The 22,270-nt window shown below is 40.3% G+C and overlaps 1 protein-coding gene and 1 long non-coding RNA gene across 5 annotated transcripts in view; one reads left to right on the forward strand and one right to left on the reverse strand.

The window, feature by feature from the left end:
• Positions 1-22,270, forward strand: part of LOC122181780 — a 35,475-nt gene that overhangs the window by 1,302 nt on the left and 11,903 nt on the right. The window lies entirely within an intron of this gene.
• Positions 163-20,341, reverse strand: CASP8 (caspase 8). 4 transcript variants are annotated; one of them, XM_042874481.1, is made up of 10 exons: positions 18,822-18,942; positions 17,744-17,957; positions 5,773-5,888; positions 4,906-5,011; positions 3,682-3,820; positions 3,535-3,591; positions 3,271-3,338; positions 2,653-2,788; positions 994-1,495; positions 163-695 (listed from the first exon to the last, which is right to left on the reverse strand). In XM_042874481.1, exons 2-10 carry the CDS (start codon positions 17,936-17,938, stop codon positions 560-562), a joined length of 1,455 nt encoding a protein of 484 aa, XP_042730415.1. In that variant the 5' UTR covers positions 17,939-17,957; positions 18,822-18,942; the 3' UTR covers positions 163-559. The 4 variants fall into 4 exon arrangements, with proteins under 4 accessions (XP_042730415.1, XP_042730416.1, XP_042730417.1 ...); XM_042874482.1 differs by lacking the exons at positions 17,744-17,957; positions 18,822-18,942 and having other exon boundaries at positions 5,773-6,137; XM_042874483.1 differs by lacking the exons at positions 163-695; positions 994-1,495; positions 2,653-2,788; ... (4 more) ...; positions 5,773-5,888; positions 18,822-18,942 and adding exons at positions 11,146-12,084; positions 12,660-13,149; positions 14,246-14,357; ... (2 more) ...; positions 17,301-17,406; positions 19,721-20,341 and having other exon boundaries at positions 17,628-17,957.

The raw sequence follows: 22,270 nt of genomic DNA on the forward strand, positions 1-22,270 counted from the left end.
AGAGTACTGTAGGTAAAGGATACTGTGAAATGCAGGTCACAGCTCAGGATGCTGGAGGACAAGTTCTTGACTTGTTTTTGAGAAAGACTGAGACTAAGTCTGAATGATTTAAAGCAGAGGGGTGTGTAAGAAAATACTGATGAGATGATGCATTCTATAAAATTTGCAGTCCCACGTCTTTTATTTTATGAAAAGTTAAACATAAAGTACACAAGGCTTTATATGAATTTGTATTTGAAAAGTACCTTAACAAAACAACAGCAACGTATGGTAGGTACATCTGGAAGGGCCTTCAATCTATTGTAAGGTTGCAAACTGGAGACCAGCTTTGAAGTATAAAAAGCATCACCTAAATTAACTCTTACATTCATAAAGCTTTTATTCCTTATCTGTTACCAATAAAAACATATATGTTTTTATTGGTAATATATATATATTATATATATATATATTATATATATATATATATTCTGTTAGGAGCAGACTGATGTTTTACTGAATTCACAGCTGAGATGAGTGGTTTTCAGGTTACTGCAGTGCTCTCTGCCTCTGCTCCCATTTAGTTTACAGGAAATATAAGTTTTTTCCTCAGTGTGAAACTGGGCTGTGGCATTTGCTTTCCTTCATTCTGCTTGTCAATCTTGCTGCTCACCTCTTGATTCACTGCTGTCAGTATGGTGAGAATATCTTCTCCTCTGCAAAAAATACAAGCAGTTTTGTATTAGAGTATTTGTATGTGACATCAGAAAAGTTACTGTGTTCTTATATATCATCTTGACCTGTGCCACTGCTAATGGCTCCTCCTTTAAGCCATCTTTAAAGCAGTTGGGTGAACTGCTTCAAACAATCAGTGTTGCTATTCTACATTGCTCTTTTCACTTTGAGTGATCACTCCCAGTGCACATTATCCACCTCTGCATTCAAATCAAACTTGTGTCCTCCAAAAGGAAGATAAAAGGTGTTGCTAAAAAGTATCTTAGGAAGTATAGTTACCGAGGACAGCTGTTCTCCAAGTGTTGGCACAGTGACTGTATGTACCAGGTCCCCTGGCTTGGGCTTCTGTAGGAGACGTAATCTTGCAGGGTAGCCATGCCCAAGAGGAAGTCTGCCTCTGAGGGGATGCAGTCCAGCTGAAATCTTGCATCCGTTTCTAAAGAACGATCTTGCTGCCCGGAATCTGTTTCAATGGTTACACCTTTCTGATAAGCACCACCTTGGCAAGCCTGAACGAAGAAGACTTTTGGTTTTCCAGCAAGTGATTGGCAATTTTGCCCAGTGAAAGAAGTGGTCAGTTCCTGGATAGGTACTTCCTGCCCATCAACACCGTATATGATCCCTTTTTTTCCATGAGAGAGAATACAGCAAACAAAACAGTCTTTGTTGTTGTGATCCATGCACCGATAGTTGTTCACTATCTTACGGATTTCCTCTGCAGTGCAGTCTTTGTATTCTGCTACTGTGAAATGAAGGTTGCTAAAGACTTTTCTCAGAGCATCTGGAAAGTAAACCAAGGAGTAATTAAAGCAGTTTTCTAAAATTACAAGTAAACTTTTTTTTTTTTTTTTTTTTTTTTTAAATCCTGCCATCCTGTAATCCAGGTATTTACAATTTTTATCTGAAAATAATGTAGTAGTCTGATCACTAATCGTATTTGTTTTACATTCCCTTCTCTCTCAATAAAAGAATTCCTTGTGATCTTGCTGTTTAGTATTATCTACAACCTAGCTGCTAGTTCTCACACAACTTTACAGCTAGTCTCTGTGTCTTGCAACACATGTCAAACAGTGCGACTCCTTTCCCCAAGAGTGAAGGACATCAGCTATTTGTCTAATTCTACATCGATGGGAGTGATTTCTCTTAGAATCATCTAGGTTGGAAAAGACCTTCAAGATCATAGAATCCAATTATCAACCAGACCTACCACATCACATCACTAAATCCTGCACCTTAGGGCCATACCCACACAGCTCTTAAATACCTCCAGGGGTAGATACTCTACCACCTCCCAGATAGCCCATTCTGGTGTTTGACCATCCTCACCCTTATGAAATTCTTCCTAATATCTATCTAAGCCTCCCCTAGGACAACTTGATCATGCATTCAATAAAAACAAAGTTAGCATATTGATTAAAATATTACAAAATAAAAATACTGACATACATTTACCTCTAAGTTTTCCTTTGATAATACATCCTTTGATAAAATATATATAAAATATTTCTGTCAATATATTTGGGTAGTATCTGCATCTCAAGAATATAACCTGCACTCTGCTAATGGATTTTTCTCTCCTGGTCAATGTAGTGCAAATATACCCATTTCATAGACCCTAGGACCTCCAACGAGCAGCGCTGCTGCTCTGCAGGACAGCCTACTGAAATGATTCCCTTGAATAGCAATATAATAGTGCCTGAATTACATATCCCCATCCATTCTTAAGTTAGAAGTGAAGTAAAATTCTGGTTCTCCAGCAAATCTGCTTTTGATTCTGTGTATTTTAGTAGTATGTAAGTCTACCACTACAAGAAACATAGCCTTGACGTGGAAGATTGAACTTTAGCCTCCTAGTCCAGAACACAAAATGGTTCCTGTTTTTATGTACGGTCCACTTTCCCTGAACATATGTAAACTCATTTGTAATGTTCACTGTACCTGCATCCACGTCTGTCCCATTCCGATTTTTCATCTTTCTGAGTTCTGGCACTGCTTCCCTGGCTTTTGCAAAATTGTGATTATTCAGGATCAGGCAAACTCCACGGGGTCGGCTGGTCATTTTATAAACTTCAAGCTGTTAGAAAGAAAGATTTCTTGTGACTGCTTCTCAGCCCTTGTATTGGCACAGAGGGTAAAAAGCCAGCTAGCTTTCCATCTGGGCAGCTCTTCCCATACAGCTCTGCTACCAGGACTTGGCCATGTGCTGCCTCACAGCAAGACAGAACCCATCTCTTGCAGCCTCCACCATTACACTCCGCCCACAAGGGGTGTTACATTCATCCACTTCTCTGTGCCTATTTATCTACCTGCTGCCTGTCTCCTGGTATTAAAATTAGGGGTATCTTCTACTCTTAAAAACATTTCTTAAGCTTAATGCTTCTGCTGCTTCTGCCTGGTACGTAGTTTCAAAATAAACAACATTAAAGAGTAGTACATCTTTGTTTTTCTAGACAGTGCCTTTAGCAGCTGTGCTTATTATAGTTCATGTGTACTTCATAAAGGAATGGTGTCTTCTGAGACAAAATTGTGACATTTCTAAGACACAAACTGACTTACCTGTGAAGGCTGATCACAGTTGCCGAGAGAATCAGGTGCCACAGATGATGCCAGCCATATGGCACTGTCTGAATACACACACAGAACATATGTATAAGTAAACAATTAAAAGGGAGTTTAAAGTGCTGCAATCAGTTAGTAAGCAACAGGATACTTGATCACTTCTCAGATAGGTGCATGTTTAAAGGCAAGATGCAGGTAGAGGTCAAAAGCTGGAAAAAAGCCAAAGATCTAAACGTTCATTTTGGAAGAAGTTTCAGTTACCTTCAGGGGCTCCCCTGCTGCTGCTTTGCCCCTCTGTTACAAGCATCTCTCCTTCACCTGTAAAGCATTCATTATTAGTCCTTTAAGACACCTTACATATCACTTCAAAAATAAAAAGTATGGGAAAGAGGCCTTGTTTTGTTTTACCAAATGAGTTTAATCCATACTCTTCAATTTTCTTCAACAGGCTCTTGTCCACTTTTCCACAAATAGTCTTCAGGACAGTTAAGTTGTCTTCTCTCAAAATCCCCTTCTTCTCCATCTCAATGAAAACGTCGAGCATTGTCTGAGCAATCAGAAAAGTAGTTTGCTCTTAGGGCAGATCCATGCTGCTACTGAGAAGGAAGCTGCAGCATGTTTAGGGCACCCAAGCTGGCTTTAATGTACTGACAACATAAGTGACCCACTATCAGTCTCAATGTCTCAGTTGATACCTCAAGCTGATTCAGTTAAATGTAGGTTGACAAAAGCTACAAGTACAATGACTAAAAATATCTTCCCAAAACAAGCTTATTTCCCTCCCACTGCTCAAAGATGCTGAGAACTAATGGTGATCACATAGGAACAAATAATGTCATTTTTAATGACATTTATCTGACTCGCAGCAGCAACTTTGTGCACTTGACTGAAACTAAACATCATTGGAGCAAAAATGGGTATAAACATGCAAATATAGTATAAAGAGTTCTCTGAAGAAAGAACCCAAGGGACAGAAGCTGTTGCCAAAGAGAGTGGCAGAGCACAGCGGTCACCCATGGATTTACTAGAACAGCTACCACTGAACAGGCACAGTTGATCCTCTAAGAAAAGAGGAAAGATTTTAAAAGAGATTTCATTAGGCAGAACAAAGTACCTAGCAGTCTAAAGGGCAGGATGACATAGTGTAAAGAACAGCTGTATCTCTTGCAACCATGTAAGTTAACTCCAAGCTCTTGGGCCTTAGCTCTCTGCCTGGATCTGTTTGAGGTTTTCTTCTAGGTTTGGAAATAAATAGAACCAGAACATTACAGGAATAGCCCTAGTGGGTGATTCTTCATTCGCTAATGACTTACTTAGCAACCAAAAGAAAACCAGCTGGAAGAGATGAATGAAAGTGCTCAGCCCTCTACTGAATAAAACCAGTCAACCCTACACAGAGCTTGGGTGTGCAGGCATCATGCCTGGCCCAGGGCTGAACTGTGCTTTCTGGGCTGGAGCAGTACATGTCACACTGGCACACAACAAGTCCTCTACGCACCATTCCCAGTCTTCCCTTCTCCTTACGGAAAAGTGACTCTCATTCCCCTCAGAGCAACCTAAATATTGCTATGTATTATAGCAGTTATTTAAAAGAAAGAAAACAAAAGAAAAACAAAACAAAATAATTCTTACAGTTTCAGGACTTAGCTTGCATTTTGGTAATTCTTTTCCCAAAAGAAACTTGAAACACTTCATGTCATCTTTGGTGATGTTTTCTGACAGCTGAAAGAGCAGATATCTAGAAGGAACAGGAGAAGACAGTTTCATTATGTTTTCTAGCATTCACCTTAGCACAGTTTAATGCTGTACCATTGAACCATCCCCTCTGCACCCCCAGCTGCCTTCCCAGGGCAGCTTTTTTTTCTTTTTAATCTGAGGACATTAGTCCCAGAACAGACAGAAGTCAAACCATTTTCAGCTGCAACCAAAAAATATGTTTTTTCCCCAAATCAGAATTGCACAGAAAGTTTCTGCACTGGGACATGAGGGTAAAGGCAGTCACACCCAGTCACTGACTGTTGCCCACAACAAAGGCGGGGAGGCCTTTGTAGTCTGCAAATTATCTCCGAATCGTGGAATCACCAAGGTTGGAAAGAAGCCCTGAGATCATGTAGACCAACTGTCCACCTACTGCCAGCATTTTCCCACTAAACCACGTCACTTAGTACTACATGTTTCTTGAACACCTCCAGGCACAGTGACTCAACCACCTCCCTGGACAGTCCATTACAGTGCCTCACGACTCTTTCAGAGAAGAAAGCTTGATCTTCTCTCCTTTACTGGACAGAAATTTTCTCTACTGCTTATACCTGCTTTTCCTAGGAAAGATGGAGATGCTTATGTTCTGCCAAACCTTACCTTGGTGTTAACTCATCAGTAAAAATCTTGCACCTACCCACCCAAGAAGGATAACTGATCCCCAGAGAACAACTCCGGGGTCAGGCTCTGCCAGACTTTCGCCTCCAGGACCCTGGTGAACCCACACTGCCAGCCGCTCACCTGAATGGAGACACCCGTGCCCTGCCTGGGACCTGGAGCTCCCTCTCCATCTCCTCTCGGCTGGAGCCCAGGTGGGAAGCCAGAAGGTCCATCCGATTGATGCGGTAGAGCAGCTCCTTCAAGAAGAACAGGTCCCCCACTTCGATCATCCCTTTCTCTTGTAATGCTTGGAAGAAGGCCTTGGGCTCCTCAATATCTTCCCGCTTCCTTACAGTGACGTGCTCCAGGCTGAGAAACTTCAGAGATGCCAGCTCAGTCCTGTCCAGCGCCTCGCTGATCACGAAGAGCAGCTGGGAGAACTCCATCTCCCCGCAGCAGCTCCAACCCTGGGCCGGGATGGGCGCCACTTCCTCGTGCACCCGCGCTTCTGCGCTTCCGTCCGCCTCCCGGCGGGCGGGGCAGCGCCCAGGCTCCTGGGAGCTGTAGTTCCGTCTGGATTTCTTACTTGAAAGCCCACAGTTCAACTCAGAGACTGCTTGTCTGCCAGACAGGGAGCTTTCTGACAGAGCTGAGGCTGTCTCCGTTCACAGTTACGGAGCGCTATTTTTTAAAAAATAGAGGCCGGAGAAGTCGAAAATCCCTGCTATGCGCTTGGCACGATCGGGGGGAGGGCGCAGGGGCCGGTCAGCGCTCACCAGCGCCCACCTCCCATACGCCTATCTCCACAGGCGTCTCTGCTGTCCAAATGCTGAGCTCCTTCCTTCAGCCTGAGCGGCACTGTGCTTTATATTTCCTTTTCTTCTCTTACCATGAAATACCAATACATCTCTCTTTACTGTTTAAAAAAAAAAAAAAAAAAAGCGTCCAATGGCACATCAGTGCTCTTTTTCCAGCGGACAGATTTCTCACATCACTTCAAACACGCATACTACTGACAGGAAGAAGTGAATTTTACACGTGTGAGTGGTTTTGTAACACATGCAAAACACAGCATTCTGTGCCGTTTCACATTAACACTGCTCCCTGCTTTTTTGAATTCTTCCCTTTTTGCTTCATAAAATTCATACACCCACTGAGCAAAACCAGTAAGTGGAAACGTGGGGGAAGCAGAAGGAATAGCTTTGCCTCTGTGCTGAAGTATTTCAGAAGAAACACACACACAGACACATCAAAATCAATTGCCAGAGTGGCACTTCAGTGGTTAAGCAAAGTAAATTAGAGGACTTCAGAGTTCTCCAATAAGAGTTTGAGCTCAAATCACACCACTATCTTCACATGCATCCCGAGGACATTTCCAGCACAAAAAGGAGTCTCGAGAAAACTGAACTTATTTGAGCAGGTCAGGAGCTCTCCCTCTGCCTGCTGCAGTCACACCTCCACAGTCTAAGGGCACTAACAATTCATCGCTATTTTAATACAAGTGAAAAAAATCTCAGAACACATTTCCTCCTTGCAAGCCACCCCCAGGCTGCTGACAGGAAGCACAGCACACTCAGTCGAGGTATTCAACCCTGTTCCCCAATAACAGGCACAAGCCACTGAACCAACTTCCTTCCCAGCCCTCGGGATTTGCTGGAAGCTTTCAGCAGCAGGAGCAAGCCCACAGGAAGCAACACGATGGGGTGAGAACTTGGAATGGTGCATAATCTCTGTTATAAATTCTAACAAAGAGATGGTATTTTACAGCTACAGGAGGAAGGAGGGAGGTGTTTTTACTGGTTAGAGTTTCATGGTTCTGAAACTGAACATTAACAGCACGGAGAGCTGCGCTCAGCACTGATTTTAAAACAACCTCTTCCTACCAGTACTCCCTTTGGAAAAAAAAAAAAAAAGGAAGCAGTAATCTGTGAGCGTGCTCTCCCTGCCCCAACCTCATCCTTTGGCCGGCTGTTACACCCAAGGCTGTGTTCAGGGCCGATAACAGTTTCATCACGTACTGTGACTGTGCTAATCATCTTACCCCATAAATAGTGAAAGCCCCAGAGCCCCTTGAGCTCTAATCCTCATAACAAGGCTGCACGTGTCCTCTCAGTTCCTCCTAAATATTGTGAGTCTTGAGCATCTGTAGTCACAGGATCAATTATGTGGAATAATCACTGGAAGTCGCTTATTGGGATATTCCCCTCTCAAAAGAAAAAAAAGTATTGTAGACACCTCCAGGATGGAACGCAGTAAATATGCACAGAGTGTATTCCATGACAGTTCCCTAAGCCCAGGGATGGGAACTTGGTGGTACTATAGAACAGATAACTGCATAGCAGTCAATTATGGTACTATGGAACAGATAAATGGAACAGATAAGTGCATAGCAGTCAAACTGAGTTAGTTTTTCAGTTGCACCAATTGCAGCAATGATAAGTAATATTAGTCATTCAAGCTCCACATGAAAGTAAGAAAATAGTATAAAAAAGGGAGGAGGAATTTTTGGGAAAGATACTATCGCAGACAAGTTGGGAGGACATGCTGACTTCTGGAACCAGTCAATGGGCTGAGCCTCTCTTCCCACCCCCACAGGGACACCTATTGGGTGAGATTTGCACACTCAGTTACACCAAGTGCTTTCTTGGGAAACACAGAAATCTCTATGGAGGTATTCCATAGTTCAGAGCTGCATTATTCACATTATTGGTATTCAAAAGAATCTGCCATATTGGATGTTTATCCTTTAATACAGCAATTAACCAGAAATATTTACATTATTATCATACAAGTCACTAATGTTCAAAGCCCTAAGCAAGATATTTGATTACTGCCTGCATATAGATTGGGTCAAAGGTGGAAGTAATCTGAATGCAGTGAGACTTTTTTTTTTCCCCTTTTTAAACAGAGTATGAGTTAACGTCCCCTCAAGTCATGTTAAAACAAACTCCTACTAAATAGACTGCAGGAGCTATGGATCTGTTTTTTTGCACTGACATGTCTGGACAAAACAGCTTAAACACAAAGTGGCTACAGGAGCATTTGATATATAAAATAGCCAGGCGAAGCTCCAAAGATACGTGCAGAATAACTTTGTGTGTAGCTAGGAATGTGTTACAGTTGAGAACTGCAGAAGTCAGTCACATCATGTGACTGGGGAATTCCCGCGGATGTCAAACATAGAACAAATACAGCAGTAAGCAAAGGCACAGCTTCAGAAAGGAAACACAAATGAGTACTTGGGAATTCCCAAAGATCTCAACTATCTTTTAGTACACTGCACAGAAACCACTGTAAACTAAACAAGTTCTCTGTAAGTTTGCATCTCTTTATCAGAAAAAGATAGATCTGAATAATTCCAGAAAAGATGTGCCCATGTAAGTTAGGGGTCAAAATAAAAAGGATGGCCATCAAGGACTTAACATTAAAAATTTCCTGAGAACATTCTAGCTCTGAACTCCCTGCTGCACAACTGGTTCTTCTAAAGAATGTGGAGTTTGTTTCCACTTTTCATGAGTTTCCAGGATTTCCTGTGTGAGATGTAGATGGCAGACATAGCCAACAATTAAATATAAGTAAGTAATTAAATAAAAAATCTCCTGTAGTCAAACTTTTCAGCCCTCTAAAAACTTTGAAAAGAGTGAACCCTTACCAAGTTAGTGGATACTTAAACAGCAGCCCGTGCTGAGAGAAAGCAGCAGCGAGCAGGCAGGCTCCTAATATGTGCCAAAAACCCACCCTGGCAGCAGCAGATTACCAGTTGTCCTAAAGACTGAATGATAAATTTCCCAGGGAAGACTGGCATCAACAACTCTTTGGGACACTGACTTTAAACTGATGTTCAACTGAAGAAACAAGAAGATTCAAATCAAAGAGCAGACATTCATGGCTCTGAACGAACACTTTCCACCTAAGCAGATAATGGCCCTCCCTCGGTCTTCTCAGCATTTTCTTTCCCAAACAGCCTCACTTTGACTGCTTGCTTTCTAGCTTATCTCTGCAGGATCTAACTCAGCCTTGCCTTCCTGCCAATCTTGTGATTCACTAACCACTGGTAGTGCTTCCATTGGCTGAAAGCATAACAGACTCAAGTGCCAGCATTGCTTCAGTGCAAAGTTCTGCCTCCCAGACATGAGTTGAAGAAAAGGGAAGGCAGGCTGACTAACTATAGCCTTCTGAACAGAGAGGCAATCACCCCTCCCCCTTTCCCCGAGTTGTGCTACAGAGAAGAAACAGTCAGGAAATTGTACAGTCTTCAAGTTTCCTTCATACCTCTCAGCTCTGGTAGAGGGCAACAAATATGGTTGGAAACATTGCAGCCACTCTGCCATGGGGCTGCACATATTTATTGTGCTCAGAACCACAAAAAAATGAAAGTGCATTTTCTCCTTCATTGAGTCACGTATCAACTCACAGTATGATTTCTTCCTGAAATTACTTGTAAGTAACAACAGCTTCTCCAAAAGTCATGCCTCCTATTATATGATAATATGTTTATTATTACTATATAAAAAACCCAAGTAACACCAAACAAGTAAATTTGATATTAGACATTAAATTCTTCTCATGTGGAATAAAAGAACCTAATCTGAGAGGACAGAACTCTGACACAGAGACACCGAAAGAAACAGAAGTGCTGTAGATTCACCACTTCACTAATACCAGTAATATTTTCTCTAAATTCTACTGGAGCAGCTGCTGCCTGCCAGCAAGCTTCTCCCAGAGGAAGCTACATGCTAATTTCATTTAAACCATATTTCCAGAAAGTTTAAAAGAAAAAAAAAATTAACTTCTACATTTATAGCAAGGTCTCACTTATGAAAATGCTATAGAAATGTAAATTGTGATGTTTCCTCAACAGTTAACCAAACATCAGCTATAGAAATGCATCATAACCTGTAACACCTGCTAACATCTGCCACAAATAGCATTCTCATTTATATAATACTTGTAATATCTATTTATTATTTATGAAACCTGTATGAATAGAGCTGTGATTCTAAGAACAGACATTCTCTCTTTTACTTAGAAAGTAAAAATGGTAAGCAGAGCAACTGTCAACAACTGTGAAGAATTAGGAGTAAAAGGCCTCACTTCAGGAAGACAAACAGGGCTGAATTAAGAATCCCTGCATTACAGCTAGACACAGATCTATTAAGAAAAAAGCATAACTTATAAAGTGTTTCACACTGATCCTTTATCTTGCTACAAAGCTTAAAAGGGATGTAGCCATTAGAGTTTCAGATGGCTCCCAGATACTGAAAATACAAGGTAAGAGCAACTTCACTGGCATCAGCTGCCGTTATCAAGAATGTCCTAACTTTAAGTTTATTCTTTTCTACCATGTCTCCATCGGCTAATGAAAGAATATCAATGCGCCACCTCTCCGTCAGAATGTCTGCCATAGAATACTTCAGTGAAAGCAAAAATAACTTCTTTAACTGAAGCAAAGGAGGTTCATTGTGCTGACTATCCCTCAGTTAGCTCCTGAGAGGAAAACACCACAAACAAGGGTGATGTGACAACAGAGTTTATTACAACAGAGATTAGGAGCCCGTAGAACCTACAGCCAGGAGGTGACAGTATCTCAGAATTGTGTCTCATGGAATGGAACCTTACTTGCAGTGGTCAACAGCCTTTCAAAAGATAATGCTTCCCAAGCATTCTGAGAAAGAGCACAATTGGAAATTATTAAAAATTCTAACCAGCAATGCTGCCCAACCATGCAAATCAATACATAAAGCAAACAAACAAACAAAAAAATGTGAAGGAAAAGAACCAGATATATAACAATCATTTTTCTTTTACCCTTCTGGATGGAGATATTATTTTCTGTGAAAAACTACACAGCTTCCAGAGATACCCAGTCACTCACTTCAGTGTAAATCAGTTACAGCCTTACACAGGTTCTCTGGGAAGGGATCTGGTGCTCTGAATCTTCCTGTTCTTTCCTTCAGATTTCAAGGACTTACTCTCCTAACAGACAGAAATTATAATTCCATTAACATAAAATACTTAAAAATCATGCTGCTTGGAGGTGCTTCCTCACTTAAGACCAGGACTGAACAGATTTCATTGCTTCTGCATGACAGGAAAGCAACTCTTTACTCCTCCATTGCCTACTGATTTAAGTTTGGGCAGACTCATCACACATGGCATTTGAAAAAATTTAGGTCAGACGGCTCCTTGCAGGACAGCAATGAACTACACAGACCCAGACCATTTCTCTTGCAAGTTCTCTTAAATTCCCTGTGAAAGTCCATTCCAGAAGCAATTCCTAATCGAGGACATTCTTAGTTTTCCTGCTTTTCAATTGACTGGCATTGTGGAATTTGGAAGATAAATTGTTTCCGTAGGGTTGATGTTATCTTTGGCATCTGTTTCCACCCATTTAATATTAGTCTTCCCACTTCCTTGTTCACTTCTGTCAGGATGGTTATGAGATCCTTGCGACTTGAACAAAAATTAAGAAAAGTTACATTAAAATACACAGTATGTGCTGCTAGGGCAGAAACTGATCTATTTTTGCTCCAATAAAGTGAGATCTCAGAAAGTTATTATCTATCCTTCACCTTGCCCGCAACTAAAATTGCACATCCCATTTTGTAACCAAAGAATTCCGTATGTTTTGGGGAATAAAAGCAACCTCCATGTAGGATCACATTACAAATTAACACAGCTTTCCACTTCAGTTGTGGTCACAGTAGCGCAATAAAATGAAACAGAACCAATCTAAGCATTCACCAAGCTGCCCTTTGAACATCATAAGAAGGTAGCGTCTGGAGGAAAAATTCCATTTTCTAAATTAAGTTTATGAGGGAGGCAATGATGAGAATTATGAGTAAAGAATACTGATTTTCTGCCTGTGTACTAGCCAAACAAATTTGCCTCTCATCAGGTGTCACTGGAAGAAAATCCACTTACCAGTCAATAAAATGTTAAGAGTGTGCACACATAAACACACCTGCCTATATGTAATGTTCCAGCATTACAACCCCAAATCTGTACTGGGTTAAAAATAGACTTACAGTGGGCAAAGTAACTCCATCTTGTCACAGAGGCACTGAATGTAAACACTGCCCGTCTCTATACAACGGTAGCACTCAAAATCTTCCACAGTAGCCGTGCCAACCAGAACATCAGCCTGGTCAGGAATAGAAAGCAGTGGGATAGCATCCGTCTCAAGATGACCAGAACAGTCTTCCTTTACTGCAACAGCTGGTTGACCTACGTAGCCCTGGCAGGCCTGTATGAAAAATAGCTTGGGCTTGCCAGCAAGAGAAGGACAATTAGATCCACTGAAGCAGGAGAGTAAATCTTTAATATTTACAAGTTCATGATCAACGCCTTTTATTTTGTTCTTCTCACCATGTGAAAGAATGAAGCAAACAAAACAGTCCATGTTGCTGTGATCTTTCTTGCTGTATTCTTTAACTTTTGCAAAGATTTGGTTTGCTTTTAGATCCATATACTCAACTGTGTCAAACTGAAGCCATTTAAATACTCTCTTCAGAGCTTCTGGGGAAAAAAAAAAAAAAAAAGTCAGAAGGTACTTATTAAACATAAACATCAGGCTATCCGCAGCAGAACAGGTCACCAATCTCTTAGCCTGCCAAGTCTAATTAGAGAATGGCCTAATTTTCTTTTATTTTTTTAAAGGGAAACAAAAAACAGAAAAACCCTATGCAATCAGGTTGAACACTACTATTTAAAACAAAATGCATGTTTCAGACTGCCCTAAAATTTATCTGTACAATTTAGTGAAATGTACGTTTTTTTAAACAAGGCTTTCACTATTTGCATAGCCATCTCAGATGCTTAACAGAACAATGCTTGGCTAGTTAAGGAAGAAACAACTCTTTACAATAACAAACTACCATTCTTAAATGAATTTGATCCCTCATTCTGTGAGAATGATTTATGCAGCAAGAAGGAATACAGAGTAACCTGCTAAAGTGCTAGCAAGGACAGAGTGTTACATAGACTTCCCAGCAAATGTTGACTTGTTCAGGGAGAGATCAAATAGCTGGGAAGAAAGAAGCATGTAGACAGGCAGGGTGGAGTTAAAACATCATTGGTGTGCGCTTTCAAGAAACTGATTTTAGTTTATTAAGTTAAAGAAGTGATTCCTGCAAGAAAGCAAGCATTAAGGACAGTTATAAAACAAGAAAATAACTGCATTTATTTGAGCATTATTGCAAACGGGTGTCCATACTGACTAAATTGGAATGCTTTCTCAGCTTGCAGCATGGCCAAGCTGTAAAGCAAACGAACACTGAAAGATATTAAGGACCTCAGAAGTGCTACTCTATGATAGGTAAAAATTAAAAGCAATCAGAAAGTGAAAGAGCAGATTAGTAACCTCTCCTTCACTTTTTGTTACCTATGACCAGTTAAGATGATGCTTTTTACTGACAACATAAACACCTTCCTTAAGTCATCAACCAAACTGTTAGACATGGTGTATTTCAAAATTCTACAGTGATTGTCACTGCAGTTAATTTGGAGGCAAAGGAGCTCAGTGGAAGCAATCATTTTTCACAGTAAAAATAACTCTTTCAGAGGGTAATACAAGAGACTAAACTAGTCATTGGATTAAAAAAAAAGTACACACTTCCATCTTCCACTGTTCCTTCTCTGGTTTCATCTGGATTTTTGAAACGATAGTTGTTCAGAATCACGCAGTAACCATGGGGGTTATTTTCCATCTTATATGATTCCACATGCTGTAGAACAAAGAAACCATGTAAGAAAGCAGTGCCAATCACCCAAAAAAGAAATGTGCTATGTACAGATTGGTGCTCCTCCATGTCCAAACACACACACACAAAAAAAAAAAAAAAAAAAAAAAAAAAAAAAAGTCTTGAGGGCAAAGCTACAAGAAAAATAGCTTAAGAGTACAAGTCAGCCCCAGGTACAGGTGAGAGGAAGTTGCTTGCTCTTCTGGAAACCCTCCTCCTCTCTCTCTTTGGTTAGGATATGATTTTGGAATGGGAGAGAGTATTCATTAACTAAATTCTGCACACATGGAGGAAAAGTTCCTGCACTATACCATTCACTCTGAGAGTCCTGGCTTTCCAGCAAGGTAACAGATGCTTCTGGGCCCCTCCCAGCTGTCCAGGATATTCCTGGACAGGACTTTACTGTCCTAGTCTCCTTAACATTGCTTTTCTTCCCATGACAAATAGGAAAACGACCTTTGTTGTCTTGTAAGGTTGCTGACAGCCAGGTCCTTACTAATGGATAAGGCTTGGGTCTTGTTTTGAAAACAGGAACTCTTCCACAGCCAACATAAAAACCAGAAGTCCTCTCTTTTAGCTCTTCCACTCACTTAGCCTTAAAAATTTATTCCCCCTGCTCCCAAGAGTTAGATGAATACTTCAAAGGCAATCTTGAGGCATTTCTCACCCCACCCTCCGCTCCTTGTCCTGGTGGACACGTAGACACACAGACTGGAAAGCTCAGACTTTCATTAGAATCATTTTCTAAGGAGGAGATAAACAGAATATTTTAGGATAAATATTCCACTTTGCATATTTCAACACCAAATAAACAAAAACCAACACAAAGAGATGAAGCTGTGCAAAGTTTGGAACAAATTATACAGTTGTGTTAAGACTGTACAGCCCTAATCAGATATTCTTAGTATTATAGTTATTAAGCAGAAGTGAACTTCTGGGCCTGTGCACGTACAGCAACCTGAGGCAGGAGATGGCAGGCACTGCATTCTCACAACAGCTGTACCTTGATCAATTTCTTTGTTCTTTTATTGGCAGCAAGGTCCAAATAATAGCAGCATGAATGTGATAGTCACCCCAGGAAAGCCATTCACTAGCATCTCCACTACGGGATACATAAGTAAAAAGAATAAACCCATTTTTATAATGGTACACCGCAGCCAACTGATTTACTTCTGAAGTTACTGTCCCTTCCCTAGAGGGTTTATGTTGGTAGACACACCAGGCAAGCAGAACGCTAGCATAACGGAAGATCTCTTCAAAGCAAGAAAACACTGCTCTAAGTACAGCTGCCAGGAATAAGTGAATAAATCGTCACCTTGGATTCTACACAAGGAAATAAATGACAATACTTGTTTTAAACTGAGTTTAATTGTCAGAAAAGCAAGATCTACCAACATGCTCCTTTCCTGCTTTATCAAGGGGGAAAAACTATACCAATAATACTAAAAAGCTATTCTCCTGACAAGGGGTTTGTTTATCCTGACCTTCCTTAGCCCAGGACAGAACAGAACATGTTTCAGGGAGAGGTACAAGAAAATACAATGCAATAGTGAAATAGCAGAGAACATTAGAAAGCAAGGGTAACAAAAACTGTTCTGCTCATCTTAATATACTTTAAGAGGTCTCTCTTATCTCCAGATTCTAATATCCCAAAGATAGAGCTATGAAAGTCACACACACACACACACACACACACACAAAGTTATCCTCCTAAACAGCTGTTTAATTTACCTTTTGTTTTTTCTTCATAGTTTTCAATTTTGTTCTTTAGGTCAGGTCTAAATGCCTTTAATATACTCTTCAACATTGTTAGGTCATCTTCCTTAATTATCCCATTTCTTTCCATTTCCACTAACACCTTCAACATTGACTGGTAAAAAAAAAAAAAAAAAAAAAAAAAAGCACAAAACCCAAAAGGACAGCAAACAAAAAGCATAACCCAAAATCATATAGTGACTCTCAATAACAGCATTATCAGACACTTCTGGAGAAATCAGCATCCTCAGTTCCCGAAGACTGATCAACTTGAAGATCGATTTATTTTTCCCCCAAACTTCATTAAAACAAAGGTCAGGATGCAACGTGAATGAAGAAACAAACCACTAAGATAAAGACCATACTGTAGAAATTGCCTATGGCTAGGTTATCCTGCTTTGCTTCAGCAGTGCAAAACACTTAAGCAGATAATAACACAGCATCTTCTTGTGCTTCTGCATTCAGATGAACTGCTGTGAGCCATTCAGCTGCATGACTCTATATTTCCTAACACAGGAAATACCTTCAGTGATGACTTTATTATTTAAAGTGGATTTGTCCACCAAGTTGGAGGTAAATCTGCTCATTTTGCAATAGTTGCTACAACACAAATAGGACTTTTAAGGAAGCTTCTTTGTAATACCAAATACTTTCAAAGCACTATACATTATTTACAAAACAGGTGTGAGACTAGCTCACCAAACCTCCTAATATGATTGTGAGGGAATTAACAGAGTTGTTACCTCAGATTACAATGAAAAAGAAAACGTACCCAGTAACACACAAAAATTTGTGGTGGAACTCACTTGAGAGCTCATTTTATGATATCCGAAAGATTGCCTTTTTTTTTTTTTTTTTAAACAGCAAACATCACTTTTATTAGATACACCATATGCACAAATGCCTTACAAAAAGTCAAGCAAAGATGAAAGACAGAGCATGACAAGTATCGCAAGAAGATGAAAAGGCATGTAGTGTAGACAGAATGAGAACAGGAAAGTAAAAAGCAGTGAGAAAAAAGGGTCCGTGCTGTCACAGCACCTGTTGGCTACCATCACAAATCTTTGAAGAACAGAAATTTCATGAGCGCACTAGTCTCTCCCTACTCCTGTTCTAAAATAGGCAGACTCTGAGATAGTTTTGCAAGAAACTTCTCAAGATCATTTTGCTTACAGCATTATCCCGGAGCTTGTTCTTTGGTAATTTTTCTTGCAGCAGGAATTTCACACTCTTGACATCTTCTGCAGTTAAGTTCTCAGCAATTCCATATAGCAGTTGTCTGGCATTAAAGGTCAGAGAAAGACTGATTAAGAAAGTTATGAGAAGTAAACATGGCAAAATGTAAAACACGGTCTCCAAATTCACAGCATCAAGTAGTCATGCTGTAATAAATACAATTTTGCTGAACAATCCATAAAATAACATTGTAGACAGAAAACGAGAAAGACAACAGAACTGTTGTACATTTTGCTTGCAAAAGTAGACTACTTTTATGCCTACCTATAGGCTGACACCTTTGCCTTCCCTGGGACCTGGAGCTCCCTCTCCATCTCCTCTCGGCTGGAGCCCAGGTGGGAAGCCAGAAGGTCCATCCGATTGATGCGGTAGAGCAGCTCCTTCAAGAAGAACAGGTCCCCCACCTCAATCATCCCTTTCTCCTTCAGCACTTCAAAGAAAGCTTTGGGCTCCTTAGTATCTTCCTGCTTCCTCACAGGGACATGCTCCAAGCTGAGAAACTTTAGAGCTGCCAGTTCTTCTGTGACCAAAGCCTCAGAAATGTCAAAAAGGAGTTTCCAGAAGTCTGAACTCATTTCACATTAAGATTTTGATCTAAACACAGACAGAATTTGATTTGGTTTGTCAGTAATGGTAGTGCAACCACATGATTATAAAAGGTATCATGCCATACAGAATAGTCTGAGATAAATATATGTAATCAAACATGCTTCAGTAGACAGAAGCTGTCCCACAAACATAGCTTTGATACTTAGCCCTTTTGGTTCTCTGAACTCACTTCCTACGGTGTATTTCAATAACCGGATGTACAGATACGTAAGACATACTATCCTGGCAAGTCAGTGGTTTTTCTTTTGTCACTCAAAATCTGAAATATAGACTACACAGTAAATAAGACTGACAGATTTTGTACTATGACAAAGATAAAGGTTTTACATCCTGACAAAGGGCCCATATGAGCATGTTTCTAAGCTATTTAGCTGCTTCAGTATACTGCTTCTGACCTTGGTCAGTGTAAACACTTTGTCCTGTTTTGGTTCATCTGGAGAAAGTAAAATTCAGTCCCCATTTCTCAGTAATATTCAGATCATGTCGACCTCTTCAAAAAGACCAGGAGAATTCTTGTCAAAGCAGTTCTGTTTCACTAATCATCAAATATCATCCTCCTCCTCCATCACTTACCACCTCTATCAGCTTCACCAATATTAAATTTGACTTGCACATCCAGCCTTTGAGCACAATAGAAAGTCAGAAAACAAGTTTCAAATCTACAACTTACTGCAACTAGAACAGATGTGCCATCTACATGCTGTATTTAAGCCTGTCGGCTTAAATGTAAATACAGGAGCACACTAAAACAATATTTAACTGCATCTGTCTTCTACTTCACTACAACAAAACCGATACAACGGCAAACTATTTCTTCTATACCATAAATAGCCACTTTAACACACTTACTTGGGAAGGTGGGCTGGAAGACTGCTGAGACAACTCTGAAAAATGAAAGTAATTGCCCTGGAAGTTTCGGGAAAAGTACTGGATGTACTATGGCCTGTGTTGTCATGTGACTTACAAAATGAAAGCTGTATCGAAGCTGTGATAATTTTGCAGCAATTTCCTTCTCCACTTATCACTCTTCTGGAATCAGGAAATTGTTACACTGGCCATGAGAAAAATTAGTTAACCTACAAAAGTAACCGAAGCTTCTGAGAGTACACGCTGAATAGCATAGCAAGGACTTGCTAGCATATGGTACTGCTCATTAAATGGTGATTAACTATGAATCCTAATTAAAAGATAGCAGTAAAGACGTGCATTAATTACATCTGCCCATTTAAAAATATCTCAGTTCCATCATCCTGTTGTGTCACCAGATCTTCCACATCCTACCTCCATTCTTTGAAGTCCCACCTGAACTCACCTAGCCTACTTTTAACAAGCATATTTATGGAAGATTATTTCCTAAAATCAAATATCAGCACCATATTCAGTAGCAGTACTTGGTCCATACAGTAAACTGAAAGGCTAAACATCTCCTTGAAATTATTTCACATTTCCCCATTTCCAAAAGAATTTAAATAGTATTTAAGTTTTGGCATTTACATCTTTTTTCATGCATAGAACTCTGCCTTTCGTGATGAAGTTCCAAGAATGATCTGTTGGTCACTGGTACACTTCATGCATTGGGAAGCATATGAACAACAATCAGTACAGCTACCAACCCCTCCATCTACATCTGAAGCTCAGTTCAATATTATGAAAAGAGACAGGAGAACAGAAATTCAAATTTCACAATGAAAGCTACCTTTCATTGATTTCAACCTACCTGCCTTTAAGAACTCAAAATTATAACATACCTTTCAATAGAACGAGGCCTACAAACTTCTTCCAAAGGTCATACTCTTGTAAGAACTCAGAAAATTTGTCTGATGTTCAATTGCATGAGTCTTCCTTTTGTCCAAAGGTTAGAAATTACACCAAGGAACAGAACAAGCACTGTCTGATCTTCAGGTCCAAAACAGTTCTGTCTCACGTCGTCCCATGCCTCACTGTCTCTCTTCCTTCTTCAGTCACTCTGTGTCTTAAATGAATCAAGATTCCAGTTGCAGATTTAAAGAGGCAAAATACCGTGATTAGTAAAGCACGAAAAATATTTGCAGACAAGTCCAATCCTAAGATAGCTCTTTCCAGACAGAGACCTCTCCCATCATGCAGTTGTTCCAGGGAACACCCCTTCTGGTACTGTTCTTCCTGTTTTTATGATTTCACTTCTTATTTCTCTTTCATCTTTCCCCAAAATATCCCTGCTCTTTTATTAACCTGTAGTCACTCCAATTTCCCTCAGCTTTTCTGCAGCTCTGTTTGGTCCCTCTGGCTTCACCAAGAACAATCTCGATGATCCAATTAATTCCGTGTACAGCAGACCACAAAAAATTCAGCTCTCCCAGAAAGGCTGGCCTCAAGGAAGCGAAAAATGCTGACGGAAATTGGTGACTGGCCTCTACTGGCAAAAGCCAGGATAAACCACTCCTACACAAAAAACTGCCAGTGCGGAAGGACTTGTTAATTATACAAATCCCACTTTAAAGATCTTCTGAGTAAATTATATGCAATTATAAATAAATTGTAACAAATCTTCCACACGCCCAATCTAAATCTCCCCCTTTTTAGCTTGAAACTGTTTCCCCTTGTCCTACTGCAACAAACCTGCTAGACTCTCCCCTTCCTTCTTATAGCCCTCCTTCAGATACCAAAAGACTGCTGTAAGGTCTTCCTGGAGCCTTCTCTTCTCCAGGCTGAACAGCCCCAGCTCTCAGTCTGTCCTCACAGGAGAAGTGCTCCATCCCTTGGATCATTTCTGTGGCCCTCCACTGCACGCACTCTAATAGGCCTGCATCTCATCTCTCTTGTACCGAAGACTCCACACCTGGATGCAGTATTCCAGGTGAGATCTCACCAGTACAGAGCAAAGAAGCAGGATCACCTCCCTCAACCAGCTGACCACATTTCTTTTGATACAACCCAGGATACAGTTGGCTTTCTGGGCTGCAAGGGCACACCGCTGTCTCATGTCCAGTTTACCAACCATCAGTACCCCACAACCTTTTTGACAGGGCTATGTCCTATCCTTTCATCCCCCAGCTTGCATTGATAGTACAGTTTGTCCAATAATGCAGTTACACCGTGAATGTCATTAAAGTCTCTTCTGCAGCATCTGATGCACAGACTCAGATGAGAACAACCCAAATCGTCTATTACAAGTTCTCACATTACTCATGTACCTTCAGAAGTTTCCTTTTTCTAGCTTTCCCATCCACCTTCACAGGTCAACAGAGCATTCTACAAACACTCTTCAACCGTTCGTGCAGGTGCTTACCCAATCAGCCATGAGACATTCTTTCTTCTTCTAGGTGTCCTTGGTTCTCATGCTGTTTATCTTGCTCCACAGCTGCTGCTCTGAACAGTTTTTCTTGTATTCCCAAACTCTTCCAACCCGAATCACTCTTATGATTCTAAGATTCTTGTCAGTGCTTGTACTGATAAAATTCAGTTGTTATCTGAACATACGAAAGAGGAGTGCACCAAATCTGAACACTAATTTTGAGCCAGATACTTGGTGACTCTATTATAGTGAATATATATATATGGTGATATATATATATATACACTATATATATAGATTCTAATATTAAAAATATATATTCTATATAGAATATTATATATTCTACTAGTAAAGAAAATATTTTCTACCTGTGGCATAAATGAAACCCCAAGCGTAGGACCTACACTAATTCAGAAGCCTTAGAATGCAGTCATGAATTGACTTAGAATATAGTTCAATTCATAACGACGAAAAGTAAAAGATGCTTTGGCAGATTGACTGCATTTTATTGTTTTGAGTGATGCAAAAATCATGTATACTGCAAGCAAAAATTGGTTCCAAGAGCATCAGTCCATGCTCTCTCACTTTTACACCCCAAGTCTTGAGCTATTTTACAGCTAGTAATTATAGATAATAATCACTGTTTTGTTGAAATAAACTAAGCTTCACTTTCAGTTTAAGTCCTGAAGTAGTAAAAATCCCATCAATTGATGAGACCCAACAAGGATGTAACACAAGGGAATGGCAGAAATCTGTGCCAGAGTAGGTTCAAACCGAATATTAGGAAAAATTTCTTTACCATGAGGATAGTCAAGTACTGGAAGGGGCTTTCTAGAGATGCCCCATGCCTGTCAGTGTCTAAGAGGCATTTGGATAATGCCCTCAATTACACGCGTTATCTTTTGATTTGCCTTGAAGTAGTCAGGCAGTTGGACAAGTTGATCTTCAAAGGCCTCTTTCATCTGAATTATTCCATTCCATGCTATTCTACAGGTAGGCAAGCAGAAGCAATGATAAGCTTTAG

This window comes from Lagopus leucura, unplaced genomic scaffold (assembly GCF_019238085.1).
Source record: "Lagopus leucura isolate 7727_CA_CO unplaced genomic scaffold, USGS_WTPT01 Super-Scaffold_100012, whole genome shotgun sequence".
Lineage (NCBI taxonomy): Eukaryota > Metazoa > Chordata > Aves > Galliformes > Phasianidae > Lagopus > Lagopus leucura.